This window comes from Portunus trituberculatus, chromosome 3 (assembly GCF_017591435.1).
Source record: "Portunus trituberculatus isolate SZX2019 chromosome 3, ASM1759143v1, whole genome shotgun sequence".
Classification (NCBI taxonomy): domain Eukaryota; kingdom Metazoa; phylum Arthropoda; class Malacostraca; order Decapoda; family Portunidae; genus Portunus; species Portunus trituberculatus.
In genome coordinates this window covers 9425649-9447754 of record NC_059257.1, presented here as the reverse complement: position 1 = coordinate 9447754, position 22106 = coordinate 9425649, and the positions used below count along the sequence as shown (strand labels likewise).

Here is a 22106-nt window from a genome sequence, read left to right as displayed (position 1 = left end):
ACGCACACACGCACAGGGGCTTTTAAACATGGCGTCCCAATCAGCCCACGAATCAAAGGACAAAATAAAATGAGCGAAATGTTTCTTTTTGTTATGGAATTTTTCTCCTCGTCACATTTCATCAGTTTTGGGCAAATTCCGTCACAATGCGCACGTGTTTTGCGCACCCCCGCCCCCCCTCCTGCCCCTCCTGCCCCTCTCCTGCCCCTCCTGCCCCTCTCCCTTCAGCAGTACCCGAGAGAGAGAGAGAGAGAGAGAGAGAGAGATGACAAAGACAAGGAAAAAATGGGAAAAACACAAGAATAAAAAAGGGATTAAATAATGGATTGAGAGAGAGAGAGAGAGAGAGAGAGAGAGAGAGAGAGAGAGAGAGAGAGCCAGATGTCGAGTATTAAGTGTTAAGAAGGAGGAGGAGGAGGAGGAGGAGGAGGAGGAGGAGAAGGAGGAAAAGGAAGATGAAGAGAAAAAGTCAACTGGAACAAAATCTCTCTCTCTCTCTCTCTCTCTCTCTCTCTCTCTCTCTCTCTCTCTCTCTCTCTCTCTCTCTCTCTCTCTCTCTGGACCTCATCATGTAAACACAAACAAATAAACAAATAAATAAATAAAAAATCACAACCCTGCCTTTTCTTCCTACCTCTTTCTACACTCATAAAATAAAATTGCAAAATAAACACGGAAAAGTAACAAAAAAAGAAAACGGGGGTAGACTCTTCCATTTTCTCTTGTCCCTTCTCTTTCTAGGGCACACTCCTCTAAACCAAGTAGTGTACGCGATAACGCCTTCTTTCACCACGGCTGTTTTCCAAGGCCACAGAGATGATTAGCAGGGTTTACAAGACAGTTTCTCCTATTAATAAATTAGAAATATTGTCAATCTATCACCAGAACCATAAAAATACTCTTAAAACACGAGTTTCTTCAACTGAGAGAGAGAGAGAGAGAGAGAGAGTGAGAGAGAGAGAGAAAATTTAAGTCTTCTTCTCGTTCTTGTTCTTGTTCTTCTTGTTATTTTTCCTCTTCCTCTTCTTCTTTTTCTTCTTCCCAGAGTACCACAATTATGATTTATTTCTCTTCTTTCTTCTCCTCATTCATCTTCTTTTGTTCATTCTTCTTCTTCTTTCTTCTTCTTCTTCTCTTCCTTCTCTTCATTCATTACATTTTCCTCTTCTATTCCATATTTACTCACATTATCTCTATCTCCATCTTTCAATTTCAAGACCAAACTCAACTCACCATCATCACCATCATCAGCACCAACCAGACGTAAACACCAGTCACACACCACCACACCACCTCACCGCGCCATACCGGACTCACTACCCAGTCACCACTACCACTAATACCAGTACCAGTGCTTCACCGGTACTAGTGACGCGTGTACTGGTGACCCATTACCGGTACTAGTGTGTGGTGACTTGTAAAGGTGAGAGGTACTGGTGAAGGAGGGGTGTCACTCTTACCAGCGTGTCACCAGTACTGTTAGCGTGTACTGGTGACCCATTCCCGGTACTAGTGTGTGGTGACTTACTGGTGACTAGTGAAAGACGAGAGGTACTGGTGAAAGAGGGTATCACTCTTGTACCAGCGTGTCACCAGTAGTTAGCGTGTACTGGTGACCCATTACCGTACTAGTGTGTGGTGACTTACTGGTGACTAGTTAAAGACGAGAGGTACTGGTGAAGGAGGGGGGGGAGAAGGGAAGGGGGGTTTCTGTAACACTTCTCTCCTTTAGTTGTATTTAGACCAATTTTTTCATTGTTTTTGTGGTTAATTTCGCGTATTAACTATATTTCTGGTTTACTGAGAGGAGAAAGGGCACTGTCTTAATATACACATCCCGCCCGCTCTCCTCCATTCCTGGCTTCCCCTTCACAGTTCCTCCACCCAGCTGATTTGACGTCACGTGAGGCCTGGCTATTGGTCGATTGGTTTTTAAGAGTGTTTCTCCAGTTAATAATGTACAAATCCTGCTTAAAAATGCTCTTCTCTCACCGTGACTGTTTTCCAAGGCCGCAGAGATGACTAGCGGGGTTTTCAAGAGTGTTTTTACAGTTAATAGTACAGAAATCTTGTCACTCTGCCTCTAGAATTGTAAAAACTTGCTTAAAAACACTCCTCTTTCTCACTACGACTAAGTTCCAAGGCCACCAAGATGACTAGCATGGTTTTCAAGAGTATTTCTCCAGTTAATAATGCAGAAATCTTGTCACTTTGCCTCTAAAATCATTAAAACTCTCTTGAAATAGTGGCAGTGAAACACAAGTCACCCTAACACCATTTTCTTCCACCCTAGGGACAGAGTTGACCCGGCAGGCAACAAGGTAATCATCGGCATCATCAGCGGGTCATGGCGGGGTCAGATGTGGGCATGGACGACCTGGAGCCACTAGAACCAAGCCTCAAGAATATTGTGGAGCAGACCACGTTGAAATGGGTCTTTGTGGGCGGCAAGGGTGGTGTGGGCAAGACTACTACCAGGTGAGGGGGGGGGGGACTGTGGGGTTGGTGAGGTGTAGGGTGTGGGTAGTAATGGGTGTTTAATGGATATTTAATTTTTTTCTTTTATTTTTTTGTTTTTCCGGTTTTTTTTCCTTCTTGTTTATCTCGTTCTGTTTTCGGTGTGTGACGAGCCTCGTTTTTTTCTTCATTTTGTTTTTTTTTTATTTATTTAGTTCATCTTCATTCTTTCCGTTCTTTGCTAAGGAAGGGATGAGAAGGAAGAGTCTTATTATCCTATTCCTCTTTATCTCTCTTCTCTTATGCCTCCTTTTTCCTTCCTTTTCACTTTAATTTCTTCCTTTTGTAAGCTAACCTAACCCAACCCTCGCTGCAATGAGTCTTTGTGGGCGGCAAGACTGGTGTGGGCAGGAATACTACCAGGTGAAGGGAGGGAGACAGGTGTGGGATGGTGGGATGGGAGGAGACAGGTGTGGGATGGTGGAATGGGAGAGAGAGGTGTGGGATGGTGGGATAGTAATAGAAACATGCAAATTTATCGGTCTAACTTAATTTAACCTAACCTAACCTAACCTCACCTCACCTCACCTCACCTCACCTCACCACCTTTTCCCTACAACCTCAAAAAAAAATAAATAAATAAATAAAAAAAAAAAAAAAAAAAATACATACAAATTTATGAATCTAACCTAACCTAACCTAACCTAACTAAACTTGACCTCCATACACCCCCCTACAGCTGCAGCCTGGCCGTCCAGCTGTCCCAAACCCGCGAGTCGGTCTTGATCATCTCCACGGACCCGGCCCACAATATTTCCGATGCATTTGACCAGAAGTTCTCGAAGGTCCCAACCAAAGTAAAGGGATTTGATAACCTGTTTGCCATGGTGAGTTAAAATGTGGTGCCCCTCGTTTTGTTTGGTGTGTGTGTGTGTGTGTGTGTGTGTGTGTGTGTGTGTGTGTGTGTGTGTGTTTTGTGGTGTTGGGTGAGGTGAGGGTGAAGGGGTAGGGTGTGGTGTGGTCATGTCTGTCTCTTTTTTCTGATTTCTTTCTCTCTCTCTCTTTCCTCTGATCTGCTTTTTTTTTTATCTTCTCTCTTTTTTCTGATTTTTTTTTCTCCTGATATCTCTCTCTCTCTCTCTCTCTCTCTCTCTCTCTCTCTCTCTCTCTCTCTCTCTCTCTCTCTCTCCTTCCCTCCATCCCCAAATAACCCACCAAGAAAAATATATAAAAAAAAATAAGATATAAAAATGCCCTCCAAAAAAACCCACTCTCTCTCTCCTCTCCCTCACTCTCCCACTAATGACCAACCTCTCTTGACCCGCAGGAGATTGACCCAAACATAGGCTACGGTGACCTCCCTGATGAGTACTTTGAGGGGGCCACGGACGCCATGCGCATGGGGAGGGACATCATGCAGGAGGTGCTGGGGGCCTTCCCGGGCATTGACGAGGCCATGAGCTACGCAGAGGTCATGAAGTGAGTTGGGTCAGGTGTGGTGGGGACAGGATGGGATGGGAAGAGAAGATAAGAGAAGGGATGGGATGGGAAGGGAAGGAAGGGAAATGGGTGGTGAAGACAATGTTATGTTTCTTGTAGGTTGTGATGGTAAGGGCCCCATACAGTCAGCCAACAGGTGCCAGTGTCACCCATACACCATCCAGGCAGCCTGAAGGCACAGCTCAGTTATTAGACAGCATGGAGTGGTGATGGCCTCTCCCGTGGGCAGTGACACAGTTATTGAAATGAACACACCTACTTGTCACCTGGTGTGTCTTGCAAGTCACTTCATCACAAAGCAAGACATGTGCCACATCACCTCATGAAAGCCTGGCACTTTGTAAATTTTCTGCAAGTCATATGCTGTATTTTTTTTTCATTTTTTTACTTTTATCCAGTCTTTTTATTTAATTTCCCCAAGACACAAATTCTGCCTGTTAAGATTCTGTCCATAAGCACTGCTCTTCCATGGAGGAGTGGGTGCTTCATGTAGTAGATGTGTCCTTAGTATGCTACCGAGCACTGTGCTATGCAGTGTGCCTCAAGGACCCAGACACACTCAGCTCAGCCAGAAACAGACACCAGAAGGAATCAGCCGGTCATCCGCTTAGTCCCCCTGAGTGTGTTTGGGACCCTTAAGTGTTGATTTTATTATTTAGGCAGTTACTGAGCCAATCACATGAAGCCCAGCCAACACACACTTAGACACACCTCCAATTTTGCAGACTGGTGCAGGGAATGAACTTCAGCGTGGTGGTATTTGACACAGCCCCCACTGGCCACACCCTGCGCCTTCTGTCCTTCCCCCAGGTGATAGAGAAGTCCCTGGGCAAACTCCTGCGCCTTAAGAGTCACATCTCACCCTTCATTAACCAGGTGAGGCAATGCTGGGAGTTAATTAGTGTACAGGTATGTTCTTGTATCTTGTTTATTTTCTCTCTTGTCCTTCTCTCAGTCCAGGTGTGGGTTAATTAGGTATACCTCTTGCATCTCATTAGTGTTTCCTTGTGATCCGCAGGTAGCTGGACTGAATGAATGACTAAGTATACCTCTTACATCTCATTAGTGACTCATATCTTAAAATATTTGCTCGTATCAAAAATTTAAAAAAATTTGTATCTCAGAAAGCTGGTAGTTCAAGCAGCTCATATCTCTAGGTACCAATGTGTACTTGTTGCATGTGGTTAGTGTCTGTTTGTGTCCCGCAGGTGGCCGGGTTGCTGGGAATGCAGGAGTTCAACGCTGACGAGGTGTCCGGCAAGTTGGAGGGAATACTGCCGGTCATACAGAAGGTCAACGAGCAATTCAAAAACCCGGTTAGTGGTGCTCGCTCTGATGTATTTGTTAGTTCTGCCTTCATTATGGCTTCTGTATTTCCAACTTAACTTTTTTATTCTTTTTATTTTATTTTATTTTTTCTCAGTCCAGTCATATCCAGAGCTGTTATTTGATCTGATCTTTATGGTGTGGTGTTTGAAATGTACTGGTGACCTTCCTCAAACCCACATAGATTGCACCACCACCACCACCACCACCATTACTGTCTCTTCACCCTCACATGATCAGACAATCTTCCTGTGTGTGTGTGTGTGTTTTACTGAGTGTCTTATCTAACCTCACCTCACCACACCTCACCATCCACCCTCCTCCCTCCTGCAAGACTAGAAAATGTTTGTGTGTGTTTGTGCTTGACTGAATTTCTTACCACACCACCACCACACCACACCACACACCACCATAGCACCTCACCTCTCTCCCGCAGGACCAGACAACCTTCGTGTGTGTGTGTGTGTGTGTGTATGCTTTACTGTGTTCCTTATCTAACTTAACCTAACCTAACCTCATGTCACCTCCTCACCTCTCCCTCTCTCTCTCTCTCCGCAGGACCAGACAACTTCGTGTGTGTGTGCATTGCAGAGTTCCTGTCACTGTACGAGACAGAGCGACTGGTGCAGGAGCTGACACGTTACGGCATTGACACACACAACATCGTGGTGAATCAGCTGCTGCTTGGCACTTCCGCAGGCGGCAAGGACTGTCCCACCTGTTCCGCCCGCCGCATCCAGGCCAAGTACTTAGACCAGGTCAGTGATGGGGGTGATGGAAGGGGTGTACACGAGAGATTTTTATTTATTTATTTATGTAAGAGGGAACACCAGCTAAGGGTAAAATATAAATTGATTAAAAAAAGAAAAAAATTAGAGGAAGAATGTTGCTAGACTTGGGGTGAAATGGAAGGTGTAGGGGTGGACAGGGAAAAGTAAGAGTATGGGGTGATGGGAGGGGTGTAAGGGGTGATGATAGTGGTGTTAGAGTATAGGGGTGTAGAAAGGTGATGGTAGGGGTGTTAGAGTGTAGGAGGTGGTGAGAGGGGTGTATAGGGGTGATTTTATTTATTATTGTTGTTATTTTTTAGCACAACAGACCCTAATGTAACCTTACCTAACCCAACCCAACCCAACCTAACCTTACTTTTACCTTACCTAACCTAACCCAACCCAACCCAACCCAACCCAACCTAACCTTACCTAACCTGACCTAACCTAACTTAACCTTACCTAACCTCACCTAACCCTCCACAGATCGCTGACCTTTACGAGGACTTCCACATAGTGAGGCTGCCTCTGCTGGAACACGAGGTGCGCGGTGTTGACCAAGTGAAAGGTTTCTCCGTCAACCTGGTGAAGCCTTGTGAACCCTGAGACACCACCAACACTACCACCACCATCACCACCACCACTGCTACTGTTACTGACGCCATCACCATCGCTACTGCTACTGTTACTACTGGTGATGCTGGTGGTGGTGCTGTTTTGGTGCTGGTTTGCTGACATCACCATTATGTTGATGCTGTTTGGTGACTGAGAAGTGGGAAATGTCACCACCGCCATCACCATCACTTCTACTACTGCTTTTTTGCTGTCATCACCATAATAATGATGCTACTTGGTGACTGAGAAATGGAAAAAGATACACCACTGTTGCTATTGTCATCACCATCATCACCACCGCCATCACCACCAGTAACTATTATTGGTGAGGCTGTTTCCTGTCATCACCATAAGAAGGACTTTGTGAATTGGTGACCTAGACATGAAAAAGATACACTATTGCTATTGTCACCACTGCCACCACCACCACCACCATCACCACCACTACTACTATTGGTGATTCTGTTTAATGTCATCACCATAATATTGATGCTGTTTGGTGACTGAGAAGTGGGAAAGATACACCACTGCTGCTATTGTAACCACCACCACCACCACCACCACTACCACTACTACTGGTTTGCTGTCATCACCACAAACAATGAGAAACAAGACAATACACCACCACTACTGCTACCACCACTGCAAACACCACCACTAATGCTGGTTCTGTTTGCCAGCAACACCACAGACAGTAACCACCACCACCACCACCACCACCAATAATGATGACAGAAACAATATCACCACCACTACACCACAGAGAACAGCAACATTGTCACCACCACCACCACAGCACCACCACCACCACAGCAACACCAACCATCACCACCACTGTTAAGGCATCAAGTTTCTTTTATTTTCTTTTATTTTTTTCCTTATCATATTTTTCCCCATGATATATTTTCTCTTTTTTTTTATTTCCTGTGATGGATTTTCTTTCTCTTTTCTTTTTCTTTTTCTTATGACAAATTTCCCTTTTTCTTTCTCCTTTCTTTTTTGTTTTCTTTTCTTTATTTCTTTATTTTTGTGTTGTTTTCATTCTTTTTTCCCTCTCCTTTTCCTTTGGTGTGACGGACAAGAGCCATTTTGTAATTGTATCTTTCCACTGTAACATTATTCTTGAAAAAAAAATAATTATAAACCAATTATTGATCTCAGTAGCCTTGACAGATATTAGAGAGAGCCTTGGTAATTGTTGTAATCTAAGTAATCATTTGTAATTATAATTCTTTTCAAAATCCAGGAGGCCAAACCACTTCATAATTACACCCACTGAACAGAGAAGTAAATAATTATGTAACTAGTGTAATTTTTAAAGCCTTATATATCTGTAGCCTTCACAGATATAGAGAGGAGACTGTCAAATTACAAACAACAACAGCAACAATGATAACAACAATAACAACAACAACAGTAGTATCAACAACAACAATAACAACAAATAATAATAATTCCGTCACAGTAACTCTTGATATTAATATTCGCTCTTCAAACCAACACAATTGTAATCCAAGTAATTATTTGTAATCATATTTTTTACTCCTTCCAGACACGTAAAGAGTAATCCATTTTTAAATTACACCCACTGAACGGAGAAGTAATTACATAACTAGTGTAATTCTAAACCCTTCAAAAGACAACAGTTATAATTCAAGTAATCATTTGTAATCATATTTTTTAGTCCTTCCAGACACGTAAAGAGTAATTAATCTCAAAATTACCTTCACTGAATAGACATAAGTCATTCCACGACCAGAAATAAATAAATGAAATAAATAAATAGATAAATAAATGAAATAAATGAATAGATAAATGAAATAAAGGAATAAATAAATGAATAGATAACTGAAATAAATAAAGATAGATAAATGAAATAAATGAATAGATAAATGAATAAAATGAATAGATAAATGAATAAAATGAATAAATAAATGAATAGATAAATAAATGAAATAAATGAATAAATAAATAAATAAATAAATAAATAAATGAAATAAATAGATAAATAAATAAATAAATGAAATAAATGAATAAATAAATAAATGAATAGATAAATGATATGAGTGGAAAGACAAGATGGTGTGTGGAGGAAGAAAAACAAATAAAATAAATAGAATAAATAGATCAATAATAATGGAAAGGCAGAGACATGGTGAAGGAGGAAGAAATAAATGAAATAAATAAATAAATAAATAGTAATGGAAAGAAAAGAGTGGAAGAAGAAAAAAAAATCAAATAAATAATAAAAAACTAAATAAAATAAATAAATAAATAAAAAATAAATAAAATAAAATAAAATAAATAAATAAAAAGATGGTGAGTGGGAGAGAGAGAGAGAGAGAGAGAGAGAGAGAGAGAGAGAGAGAGAGAGAGAGAGTGTTTGTAATACTTTTTAAGGTAATTTTAGTTCTTAAGGAAGCAAAACAAAAAAAAAAAAAAGAAAGAAATTGTTGAAATAAAAAGTGAGTGAGTTATTTTGTGTGTTTCCTGTAACCTGAGAGAGAGAGAGAGAGAGAGAGAGAGAGAGAGAGAGAGAGAGAGAGAGATATAAAATCGTGAAAAATAACAAAAAAAAAAATAGAAAACCCAAAAAAAGAAAAAAATGAAAAAAAAATCTAAAAATAAAAATAAATAAAATAAAAATAAAACAAATAAATAAAATACATGAAATAAATAAATAAATAAAATAAATAATAAATAAAATAACTTTCACAACAACAACAACAACAACAACAACATACCTTGACCTCTCACTCGTAATGTCACTCGCCTTCATGTTTTTCCTCTTTTTTCCTCACCAAGAAGCGTAAAATGGGCGGAGAGAGGAGCGGGAACGGAAGCGCGGGCGTGCACGTGGTCTCGTGGGCGCGCGCTCTCTGACTGTCATGGCCAAACCTCTTTTATTATCTATTATTATTATTATTATTATTATTATTATTATTATTATTTATTATTATTGTTATTCTTATTATTGTTATTAGTTATTTTTTCACTTAATTTAATTTTTTAGTAATTATTGAAAACATTAATTTTCTTCCAATATTTCTTCTTATGCAAATCAGTTATGCTTTTATTATCCTATTTATTTATTTTTTAATTATTATTTATTCTATTCATTCATTTTTATTATTATTATTATTTTTATTATTCAAAACACATTAATTTTCTTCCAATATTTCTCATGCAAATCAGTTATGCTTTTATTATCCTATTCATTTATTTCTATTCATTATTTCCACTTTTTTATTCATTTTTTTAGTAATTAATTAAAGGAAGCATATTTATTCTTTATCTAAATGTTTCTCTTCATGCAAATTGTTTAATTATGCTTCTATTATTTCATTTATTTATTTCTATTCAATATTTTCATGTTTATTATTTTTCTTATCAATTAATTAGAGCATATTAATTATTTTTTAAATGTTTCTCTTCATGCAAATCGATTAATTTCATTTATTTATATTTATCAATCATTTTCACTTCTTCATTCACTTTTTTTTAATAATTGATAAAAAAAAAAGTATGTTGTTTCTTTTACCGATAATATTTCCTTTTCATGCAAACCAGTTAATTATACTATTATTATTGTTATTATTATCATTATTATCATTTTGGTATTATTATTATTATTATCATTATTATTATTATTGGTATTATTATTATTATTATTATTATTATTTAAGTATATTTATTTAGTTCTATTATTTCTGTAGTAATTTTTAATAATACCTTTCGTCTTATCTTATCTTATCTTATCTCGTTTGTCAAATTATTGTTTGTTACTTATCTAATTTCCTCCTGATCTATTGATTCATGGATTTTACTTGAGAGAGAGAGAGAGAGAGAGAGAGAGAGAGAGAGAGAGATTCATAATACTCTCAAATAATCTCTCACTGAGCTATTCTAGTAATAAAAAAAAAAAAGTCTTTTGATACATTATTATATATGCCTTTAATTTACTCTCTCTCTCTCTCTCTCTCTCTGTTGATGCATTCCACTCATGTATTGTTCTACCTGGATATCAATATTTTTCTTACTAAATATGTATGTATGTATATATGTATGCATGTATACTATGTATGTATATATGTATGCATGTATACTATGTATGTATATATGTATGTATGTATGTATGGTATATATGTATGTATGTATGTATGTATGTATGTGTGTATACATAAACATACACATACATAATTGACATTCCTTTTATTGATCCCCTCACTGTATGATACAATAACTTATATACACAATACATTACAACATTGGTGACTACATTACGTAAAGCATCAATAAAGCACACACATTCCATTCCATTCCGTTCCATTTATTTCATTCCATTCCGTTCCGTTCCATTTATTTAATTCTGTTCCATTCATTCCATTCCATTTATTTAACTTTCTGTTCTGTTCCATTTATTCCATTCCATTTATTTCATTTTCTATTCCGTTCCATTCCATTTCATTTATTTCATTCCATTTCATTCCGTTCCATTCTGTCACATTCCATTCCAAGTAATAAAATAATTCTTTCTTTAACTTCATTGACAAAAAAAATTAAATAAAACACAATTATTCTCTTATTATATCACCAGGAATTCACCAAACACACACACACACACACACACACACACACACACAAAATAAATAAATAAATAATAATAATAATAATAATAATAATAATCCTCTAAATTGTAACCTGAATTGACAAAACATTATATTCACCTCAAAAAACACAAGAAATTAAGTTCCCTGAGAAATAAAATAGAAAAAAACACACTAAATTTTCACTAAATCTACAAAAACACAAATATTTTCACTAAATATCCAAAAACACAAAAATTCTACTTAATTTCTGAAAAACACAAGAAATTTTCACTTAATCTCGGAGAAAACAAAACTTTAATTCACTTAATCTCCAAAAACACAAAAAGTTTCACATATTTTCTGAAAACACAAAAGTTTTCACTCAGAAAAAAATAAATATTTGCTTGGTAATTTCTGAAATATATAAAAATTTCACTCTATCCGAAAAAAAAAAAATTACTTAATCTCTGAGGAAACACTAAATTTCACTTAATAACCAAAACAATTCTAAATTCAATTCTCAAAAAAAGAAAAACAAAAATTTTCACTTCTCCAAAAACACAAAAATGTTCACTTCATCTCAGAAAAGATACAAAAAATTTCACTTCATCTCCCAAAGGAAAATTTTCACTTAATCTCGCAAAAAAACAAACAAACCCAAAATTTTAACTCGGTAATCTTTGAAAAAACACAACTTTCACATAATTTTTGGACCATCATCTATTAAAAAAGCATCAAGTTTCTGTGTCTTCACTTAACCTCAGAAAAAACGAAAATTTCACTTAGTAATCTTCGAAAAAACAAAAAATTTTTCACTCAACTCCCAGAAAAAAAAAAATTCACTTAAACTCCGACTAAAACAAAAATTTTCACTTATTAATCTTCAAAAACCGCACAAAATTTCCACATAATTTCCGAGACATCATCTATTAAAAAACGCATCAAGTTTCTGTGTCTTCATGCCAGCGAGGTCTTTAGCAGAAGGCCGACCTCTCTTCTTTCCCTTTGGCCTTGCAACCTGACGTGACCTGGCTTGACCCGATTCCTGGAGGTCATTTTGCAGCTTGAGTGCCACGTGGTAGTCTTGGTGCTCGTGGAAGTCAAACGGCGAGACACACGACTGGCACTCCGGGCACTGCACCAATAAACCACCACTTATCTCAAAATTTCTGGCACTGTAATTTAAATTGGCACAGGCACTCTCCTTTGAACTACTACTCCTGACCTCTCCTGGCACCTTTTTGGGGCTACGTTTCATATATTTCATAATGCCAGTCAATTCTGAGTCTTCTTGGGGTGTGGAGTGCCGTTTGCTAGTGCCAGAGTGCTGGGCGATCAGTGCCTCCACCTCGGCCCTTAAATCTTGAGGCAACAGTGGCAGCAGTGAAGTGTCCACATTATCAAGGTCAGGAAAGAGCTCCAGTGCCAGTACCTTGTCCCTGGAACTGTCATTCGAGGTGCCAGGGTTGCTTTGAGCACAAGTGGTGGTGTTTGTGGTGTTGTGGCTTGTTTTTCCTTCTAGTTCCCTTCTGGTGGTGTTGTTGGCACTGTGGCTAGCTTGTGGAGTGCCTGGTTTACTTGTGGCACTGTTTTGAGTGGTGTTTGTGGTGTTGTGGCTCATTTTTCCTTGTATATCTCTTGTAGTGGTGTTGCTGGCACTGCTATCAGCTTGTGGAGTGCCTGGCATACTTGTAGCACTGGTATGAGCTTGTATTTCCTCTGTGGCAATCTGTATATCTTCCCAACTGCTTCTATTAACTTGCAAACCAATCTTCTTCTCTGTGGCACTGGTTCTGGCACTTATTTTGACTTGTGACTGACTTGTGGCACTGTTTTGACCTTGTATGTCCCTTGTGGCACTGTATATTTCCTTCTCAATCTCTGTGTGTATTGCACTAGCTGTTTCTGTGGCACTGTCTGCAAATCTAACCCTTTTTTTCCTTTTTGTTGTCCTATTTCTCATTTTTTCCTTTGCTTTTTCCACTTCCCACGAGCTGAACAGTTCTGGGCTAAGTGAGTTTTCCCTGTCAGTATACATTTCCTCCTCTTTTCCTCCTGTTTTCCTTGTGTTTTCCTCATTTTCTCCTTCCTCTGTTTCCTTGTTATGTTTGTCTAGCCTTTCCTTGTCGTGTTTTCTCTCTATCTCCTCAAGTTTATCTATTTTTCTTCTCTTTCCTTCATTTTCCTTTTCTTTTTCTTCTATTCTTGTTTTTCCTTCATTATTTCCTTTCGTTTCCCTGATATGTTTCTCTTTTCTCATTATCTCCTCAAGTTTATCAGTTTTCCTTCTCTTTCCTTCATTTTCCTCCTCTTCTTCCTCTATTTCTATTATATTTTCTTCATTATCTCCTTCTTCTGTTTCCTTGTAATGTTTCTCTGGCTTTTTCTTATCATGCCTTCTCTCTATCTCCTCAAATTTATCAGTTTTTCCTTTCTTTTGTTCATTTAATCTTTCTTCTCTGTTATCTCCATCTCCCTCTTTATCATGGATTTTGTCTATTTTCTTTTCTTTATTCATTTCTCTTCTTCCTTCCTTCAATCTCTCTGATCCTTCTTCTCTCCTCCCTTCATCAAATTCTTCCTCTGTCTCATATTTATCTCTTATTCCTCTTCCCTTTTCATATTTCTCATTCCTATCATCTTTTTCTCTCCCATTTTCTTCATCACCATCTAAGAAAATTAATGATATGTCCAAATCACCATTATCTTTGTTCCTGTCACCATTATTTTTCATGTTCTCCTTCTCTTCACCATCATTTCTCTCACTTCTGTTCATCTTCCTTCCATCATCACTGTTTCTATCTCTCCTTCTCTCTCTTTCCTCTCTTCCTTCATCATCAAGCACCACAATTTTCTCCTCCTCACTATCTCTCCTCCTTCTTCCTTCATTCTCACCACATTTCACCACTTTGACCACTCTCAAAGCATCACCATTACCACCACCATCACCACCATCATTTCTCAGCCTATTTAGCAAAAAATTCTTAAAAAACGAGTTACTTTGACCTTTCCTGACCTCTGCTGACCTTTCCTCATGGCTGACCTGGCTTGGAAACGACACACAACCTTCCCTGACCTTTGCCGCGATTTTATTGGTCAGTTCCTTGGCCTGGTGACAAACGGGGACTGGTGATTGGTCGGTGAGTGACTGAAAGTTGAAATCTTCCACACTGTCTTCCTCTTCCTCTTCCTCGCTTGGTGGTTGAGAAGAGGAGGAGGAGGAGCAAGAGGAGGAGGGTGAAGGAGGAGAAATGGAGGTTTTGGAAAGATAAGATTTAAAGAAAGATTTATGGAAGGAAGATGAAGTGGAGGGAGTTTGTGGAGAAAGGAAAGTGGAGGAGGTGGAAGGAGATGTGTCAGGAATGTTTGGCAGAGTTTCAGGGACATTTAGGGACATTGCAGGGACATTTGAGGGATTTCTACGGACATTTGGGGCAGAAGAAGGAATATTAGAACTTGCAGGAGTGTTTGGCAAAGTTCCAGGGACATTTGAGCAGTTTTTAGGGACATTTGGGGCTGAAGAAGAAATATCAGAGGTTGTAAAAATGTTTGGGGAAGTTTCAGGGACATTTGGGGCAGTGGCAGAAAGATCAGGGCTTGCAGGAGTACTTGAGAAAAAAGACAGAAGATTTTGGGACTTTTTAGAGACATTTGAGGCCATTTTACGAACATTTGGGGCAGTGGAGGGTAAATCAGAGCTGGCAGAAGTGCTGGGGGAGTCTTCAGGGACATTTAGGGAGTTCATAGAGTCATTTAAGGGCTCTCTATGAACATTAGGGGCAGTAGAGGCGATGGAGGTAAGGGCTGCCTTCCTCTCGGCCTTCTTAAACATGTCTGCAATGTTTGCCAACCCAGAGCCACCAATGTGCTCAAACTTGCTGGCCGACAGACTGATGTGCTTGATGGCCGGTGACCTGAAACAATGGCAGCTTTCACAATGGTGCTCCCTGCCAAACCCTGTCTCTCCTTGTCTCTCTGCCTCTTTGTGTCACTCTCTGTCTCTCCCTGCCATTTCCTGTCATTCCCTGCATCTCCCTGTCTCTCTCCCTGTCACTCTCTGTCTCCCTGCCATTTCCTGTCACTCCCTGTCACTCCCTGCTACTCTCTGTCTACTCCCTGTTACTCCCTGTCTCTCCCTGTTATTCCTGCCAACCTCTGCCACTATCTGCTACTTCCAAGCCATAGTGTTGCAGAAATACACACACACACACACAAAGTCATAGTGTTGCAGAAATAAACTTGATAAGCCAGTGTTGGAGAAATACATATACACCCAGACATAGTGTTGCAGAAATACATACACCCAGACATAGTGTTGCAGAAATAGTGTTGAAGAAATACACACACACAAAGTACATGCTAGCGGAAATAAGTGTTGCAGTCAAACAGGATGGCAGCAATACAGTGTTCCAGGTAGAGCAACACACCAGTTATAATATGTGTTTTGCCAATTAAATAGAGGAAATACAAACACACACACATACAAACAAGCATCAAGCCATAGTGTTGCAGTAATACAGTGTTCCAGGAAGGGCAACACACCAGTGGAATGCTAGACAGTTAAAATAAGAGTGTTTTTGCCAATTAAATAGAGGAAATACAAACACACACACATACAAACATGCATTAAGCCATAGTGTTGCAGTAATACAGTGTTCCAGGTAAGAGCAACACACCAGTGGAATGCTAGACAGTTAAAATAAGTGTGTTTTGCCAATTAATAAAGCAAATATCGCATAAAATAACAATAAAACGTAAGCAAGACTAACAAACGCAGAACTTTACCAGTGTGACTCATTGACATAAAGGAAAATAAAGAGTAGATGAAGTAGATGCAATAAACGAGGGAATAGAGAGAAACAAAATATACAAGGGATCTACAACATGAAAGAGTGAGAGAGAGAGAGAGAGAGAGACACAAGAGAAGAGGAGAGGAAGAAGAGAAGAAAAGAAAATGACAAAAATATACAAAAAAAAAAACAGGAAAAACAGATAAGTAAAGGAAAGACAAGATCAATAACTCTCTCTCTCTCTCTCTCTCTCTCTCTCTCTCTCTCTCTCTCTCTCTCTCTCTCACACAGAAGAGAAAGAAAAGAGAAAAACGACAAAAATTACAAAAATATAAGAAAAATCAAACAAAATAGAAAAAAAACTATCTCTCTCTCTCTCTCTCTCTCTCTCTCTCTCACACAAAAAAAAAAAGAAGAAAAAGAGCAAAAAAAAAAAAAGAAAATACAAAAAAAACAGAAAAAAATGGAAAAATAGAAAACCCCTCTCTCTCTCTCTCTCTCACACACACACACACAAAAAAAAAAAGAAGAAAAAGAGGAAAATAGAAAGAAAAATTATGAGAAAAAATAATGGAAAAAAAAAAAAAAAACTCTCTCACACACACACACACACACACACATACCAGACATCAGGAGACATGGCAGTGTTCTTGTGCTGGAAGAGAGAGAGTGCCACCCGGGTAATTCTCTCCGGCTCATAAGAGGACAGGTGGCAGAGCGAGTCAGGGAGTACCAGCGGTCGTCCTTGTCCAAACGCACTCCCACAGTCAGAGTGCGGGCTATGCGTTGGTTCTGCGGGAGTTAAGTGGTGTTTAGGTGGTGTTTTGAGGTGTTTTGGGTGTGTTTTGAGGTCTTTTGGTGTGTTTTGTAGTGTTTTGTGGTGTTTTAGGGTGTTTTGAGGTGTTTTGTGGTGTTTTTGGGTGTGTTTGGATGTGTTTTGTGGTGTTTTGTAGTGTTTTGTGGTGTTTTGTGGTGTTTCGTAGTGTTTTGAGGTGTTTTGTGGTGTTTAGGAGTGTTTTGGTGTGTTTGAGGTGTTTTGGGTGTGTTTGGATGTGTTTAGAGGTGTTTTGATGTGTTTTGATGTGCTTTGTAGTGTTCAGTAGTGTTTTGATGGTGTTTTGATTGTGTTTTGAGAGTGTTTGAGTGTGTTTTGCAGTGTTTTGAGGTGTTTTGAATATGTTTTGTGGCATTTTGAGTGTGTTTTGTGTGTTTTGTGGTGTTTGAGTGAGTTTGGATGATGTTTGAATGGTATCTGGTTGTGTTTTGTGGTGTTTGAGTGTGTTTTGTGGTATTTGGTTGTACTTAGGTGGTGTTTAAAGGGTCTAGCTGGTGTTTGAGTGTTCAGGTGGTGTTTTAGTGGTTGATCTGGTGTTAAATGAGTTGAGACACACACAGACACACACACACACACACACACACACACTCACGGCTGTCTTGTCTGCCGTCAGCCTCTCCGAGAGTTCATCCGCCAGGCTCCTTGTCCACTGACGCACCTGAAAATGGGACAAACTCTTAGAAAACGAGGACAGTCTTAGAAAATGGGACACACTCTTAGTAAATGGGACACTCTTAGTAAATGGGACAAACTCTTAGAAAACGGGAGACACTCTTTCCCAACATAACAAATAAACTAACAAACAAGCTCAGAATTTTAGCAAACTCAGTAAATAAACAAATAAATATCAAAAGGCCACAAATAAATAAATAAGTTAATAAAAAGAAAAAATCCAGAACTTCAAGAAACACACACACACACACACACACACACAAACACACACACACACACACACTTTCTTCCTCATCTTCTCCTTTTCCTTTCCTCCTCTATTTATCACTCCTCCTCCTCCTTCTCTATACAAGCCCCTCTTCATACCTACACACACACACACACACACACACACACACACACACACACACACACACACACCTTGGTGACAGTGTTGAGAGTCTCGCGTCCTTGGAAGTTCTTGCCACACCCGATGCTTTTTGGCAGCTGGCGGGATGTGACGGCCTCGTTGTCTATACCAAGGCCAAGGTCACGGAGCCAGAGCCTGTGGTGGTGGTGGTGGTGGTGGTGGTGGAGCAAAGAATAAATCAACATCAAATAACGAAGAAGGAAATACACAGGAAATTAATAACACAAAGAATTGCAAAACATACTCACTCTCTCTCTCACTCACACACACACACACACACACACACACACTCACCCAGTCTTGAGGTCATAGTGAGTGAGGAGTGTGGGGAGTGGGACCCTGGACAGATGAGCCATGGTGACACAGCCCAGGTTCTCCTTCAGGAAGTCACCAAGTTTGCCTCCAAGATTGCGCACCTTCCCCACGGGCATGCCTTCCCACAGGTCGGCCACCTCCCCCTGGGGCAGGACGGTTTGCTGGTTTGGTTTGTGTATGCCGCACGCTAGTTTGGCCAGCATCTGTACGCCCACATGAGGGGAAAGAGGGGAAAAAAAGAGGGTTTATAGTCCGAAGGGGAGATTAATAAGGGAAATATTGTTAGAAGGGGAGATTAATAGAATCTGTGCACTCATATAAGGGGAAAGAGGGGAAATAAAGGGATTATAGTAAAAAGGGAAGAATGAGGTAAGAGGAGGGAAATATCTCTATGCCCACATGAAGAAAAAAGGGAAAAAGGGATTATAGAAAATACAAGGGGAAAAAGGGGAAAATTCATGAAGAGATTAATAAGGAAAATATTGTTAGAAGCCATACCAAGGGGAAAGAGGGGAAAAAAAGATCATAGTCAAAAAGTGAAGAATTAATGAAAAAAATACAAAAGATAAACAAATAAACAAACAAAAACACAAACAAAAAAGTAAACAAAACAGCACAAACAAGCAAACAACACACCTTATTATGAGCAATGCCGGCCGAACACTTAAATTTTGTCCGAGTGAAGATCGCACGCCTCATTTCCTCACAGTGTGCCGCAGCGAGGGCCAGGCGGAGGTCAGCCTTTGTCCCCACCCTCCTCTTCCTTATCCTCCTCATCACCTCGTCCTCATCCTCATCCTCCTCCTCTTCTTCCAATGGTGGCATGTCCTCTTCATTTGGTCTGGCAAGCCATCTTGTTAGGCCTGTTTCCCTCTCTGTAGTTGAAAGGTTAGGTTAGGTTAAGTTAGGTTAGGTTGGGTTGGGTTAGGTTAAGTTAGGTTGGGTTGGGTTAGGTTAGGTTATCATTATCATTATCATCATCATCCTTTCCCATCCCACTCATTATCATCACCATTATCATCACCATTATCATCGCCATTATCATCACCATTACCATCACTATCATTACCTGTCCCATCCCACTCCAGCTGGTCCTCTCCGCTGTACCCGACAACCCAGGTGGAGGGGAGGGCTGCAGCGGACACCCTCTCCTGCCCTGCCCGCGTCTCCACCATGCTCGTCAGATCCACATAAGCCTCATCAATGCTGGCTCGCTCTACACAGTCACTGAACTCCACTAAAACATCAATAACTTCCTTGCCAGCATCTCTGTACCTGTAAGGAAATTATATGTGTACAGTGTGAGTGAGTGTGAGTGTATGAGTGTGTGTGTGTGTGTGTGTGTGTGTTTTGATCTGCTGCAGTCTCTGACGAGACAGCCAGACGTTACCCTACGGAACGAGCTCAGAGCTCATTATTTCCGATCTTCAGATAGGCCTGAGACCAGGCACACACCACACATCGGGACAACAAGGTCACAACTCCTCGATTTACATCCCGTACCTACTCACTGCTAGGTGAACAGGGCTACGTGAAAGGAGACACACTCAAATATCTCCACCCGGCCGGGGAATCGAACCCCAGTCCTCTGGCTTGTGAAGCCAGTGCTCTAACCACTGAGCTACCGGGTGTGTGTGTGTGTGTGTGTGTGTCTATCCTCTAATATAAGACATTTTTATTTAAAGAGATTCTAATTTCATCCTTTCTATAGCTTACTTCAGTACTGGGACACATTTTTACCTTGAGATTTGTGTACAATTAGACCATTTTATTGACATTAGGAAGGGTCTATGGAAGTCAGAAGATTAATGGCCACAGTCTTCACTATTCTAACCCCTTCAGTACTGGGACACACTTTTACCTTGAGATTTGTGTACAATTAGACCATTTTACTAACATTAGGAAGTGTCTATGGAGGGCAGAAGATTAATGGCCACAGTCTTCACTATTTTAATCTCCCACATGAGTTTCTGAAGCTGTATCAAATCACCAAATAGTCACCACAATGAATATGGAAACCTGAAAACCTGACCTGGTACTGAAGGGGCTAACAGACAAACAGACAAACCAATCAGGTCAGCTCACTTGGTCAGGTCAGCCTTGCCGCGACTGACGGGCACCTGAACCAACTGTATGTCGGGGCACTTCTCTCTGGCCTGGTCCCCGCGCATGCCTCGCTTCACACCAAATGCTCGGGCCTCGTAATTCACTGCTATGATCCTGTGGGGGGGTGGGGGTAGTAGTAGTAGTGGTAGTAGTGGTGGTGGTGGTAGCAAAAAATATTATAACAATAGCATTAAGAGAAAAGTAGTAGTAGTAGTAGTAGTAGTAGTAGTAGTAGTAGTAGTAGTAGTAGTAGTAGTAGTAGTACACACCCGCCTCCTCTCCAGGGGTTGTACTGCACTACGGGCAGGCTTCCCTTTAAGGTGTGGCTGCTCCCTCTCCTCCACCTGCACGTAGAAGCAGTCCATGTCCACCAGCACCACCACTCGCTCTGTCATCCTGCCTGAGAGAGAGAGAGAGAGAGAGAGAAGGGTGATTGATACATTTATTGCTGTATTAATAATGAAATACAACAGAGGAGGAGGATGGACTCTGCCAACACCCCACCAGACAAAGACACAAGGGTAGGAGGCATTATTGTAGTTTCAACCAATACACCACACGTCACTATACACATTAGGTTAGGTCTATGAGCATTTCTAACCCCATTTTACCCTATCGGAAATTAATAACAACTTCAGGACAGAATTTAAGTTAGGTTACGTGAAGTTAGGTCTACCAGCATTTCTAACCCCATTTTACCCTTTCGGAAATTAATAACAACTTCAAGGTTAGGTTTCCCCACTCTAAAACCTCGCTTTCCCAGGAGGCCCCCAAGCTTGTTAGACATAGGGAAAGAGAAATATAAGATAGGCTATATTGGATGACATTGTAAATTTATCAGGTAGAGTATCAAACAATAAAGTAATATACATAGCATACATTACAGGAATACAAATAAATAAATACTAAATACAGATATTGCACACCTTATTGCATAAACATCCTACAGTCTGGCAGCAAACTGAGGATATTTTCTGAGTATATCCCTGAGAGTGGCTGAGTCTAGGAGGTGGTCAATGAGGCTATACAAATCATGTTGACCTTGTGGCCTAAATTTAGCAATGAGAGGACACTCCGTGACATAATGACGCAGAGTGTGTCTCCTTGGTGCACCACACAGCACACAGCAGCACTGACTTCACAAAAACATTTACAGCCTAATCTGAGCCTCATTGCCACCCTGTCATGTGATGCAGTGTGTCTCCATAGGTGTCAACACAGCTCTGGGAGACACATGCATAGTGGACACTAGTGCCACAGCCTCTATGGCACCAAAGCTCCAACTGATCACTAATGCTACTATGTACAAAGTCCTTAATGCCACTCTTAACACAGCCCAGAGAGTGCTCCGGGCCTGGGTCCACTGTGGCATCTTCAAGGGCACACTGAGCAAGGCGGCGGTCTGTCTGCCTTCTCATTTAGCGGGACACCCACATGAGAGGGGATCCTGGTGAAATGGACGGTGGCACCAGCACCTTCTAGGGATAATTCTATTGGTCTCTAAGGGAACTGACATTTAAGTAGGCCTTTTTTTCATTACCCTTGGCCATTTTTCCCTCTTACATAAAAAATCTTCTGATGGTCCTGAGCAACACATGACACGACACGACACACTTTGATGATGACACATACCTGGTGTTCTTGGACAGGTGGAGTGTTCAATGGTCCATAAATACACACAACACACACACACACACAGGGGAATAAAGCCAGTAGGAGTGA

At 40.2% G+C, this 22106-nt stretch overlaps 2 protein-coding genes across 2 annotated transcripts; one reads left to right on the top strand and one right to left on the bottom strand.

Annotated features, from left to right (window-relative positions):
• The first annotated feature begins 1248 nt into the window (after positions 1 to 1248).
• Positions 1249 to 7263, top strand: LOC123509640 (ATPase ASNA1 homolog). The gene is made up of 8 exons (XM_045264078.1): positions 1249 to 1423; positions 2294 to 2478; positions 3197 to 3344; positions 3785 to 3936; positions 4683 to 4833; positions 5166 to 5280; positions 5848 to 6041; positions 6540 to 7263. The coding sequence occupies exons 2-8, from the start codon at positions 2348 to 2350 to the stop codon at positions 6657 to 6659; spliced, it is 1011 nt and encodes a 336-aa protein (XP_045120013.1). The 5' UTR covers positions 1249 to 1423; positions 2294 to 2347; the 3' UTR covers positions 6660 to 7263.
• Positions 7264 to 10865: 3602 nt separating this feature from the next.
• On the bottom strand, positions 10866 to 20781 carry LOC123509881. Its single transcript, XM_045264479.1, is given in 11 exon segments — positions 10866 to 15171; positions 16671 to 16764; positions 16767 to 16839; positions 17475 to 17540; positions 17975 to 18098; positions 18258 to 18481; positions 18915 to 19153; positions 19348 to 19553; positions 20364 to 20498; positions 20654 to 20689; positions 20691 to 20781. Coding segments are annotated over 11 exon segments (4278 nt in total). The 5' UTR covers positions 20780 to 20781; the 3' UTR covers positions 10866 to 12179.
• Between the last annotated feature and the right edge of the window lie 1325 nt (positions 20782 to 22106).

What these genes read in the sequence shown, in the direction of transcription:
- LOC123509640 (XM_045264078.1), top strand. Translation starts at nt 2,348, where the DNA reads ATGGCGGGGTCAGATGTGGGCATGGACGACCTGGAGCCACTAGAACCA. An exon ending in TTGATAACCTGTTTGCCATG is followed by an intron (nt 3,345 to 3,784) that starts GTGAGTTAAAAT and finishes CTTGACCCGCAG; the next exon opens with GAGATTGACCCAAACATAGG. An exon ending in AGCTACGCAGAGGTCATGAA is followed by an intron (nt 3,937 to 4,682) that starts GTGAGTTGGGTC and finishes CCAATTTTGCAG; the next exon opens with ACTGGTGCAGGGAATGAACT.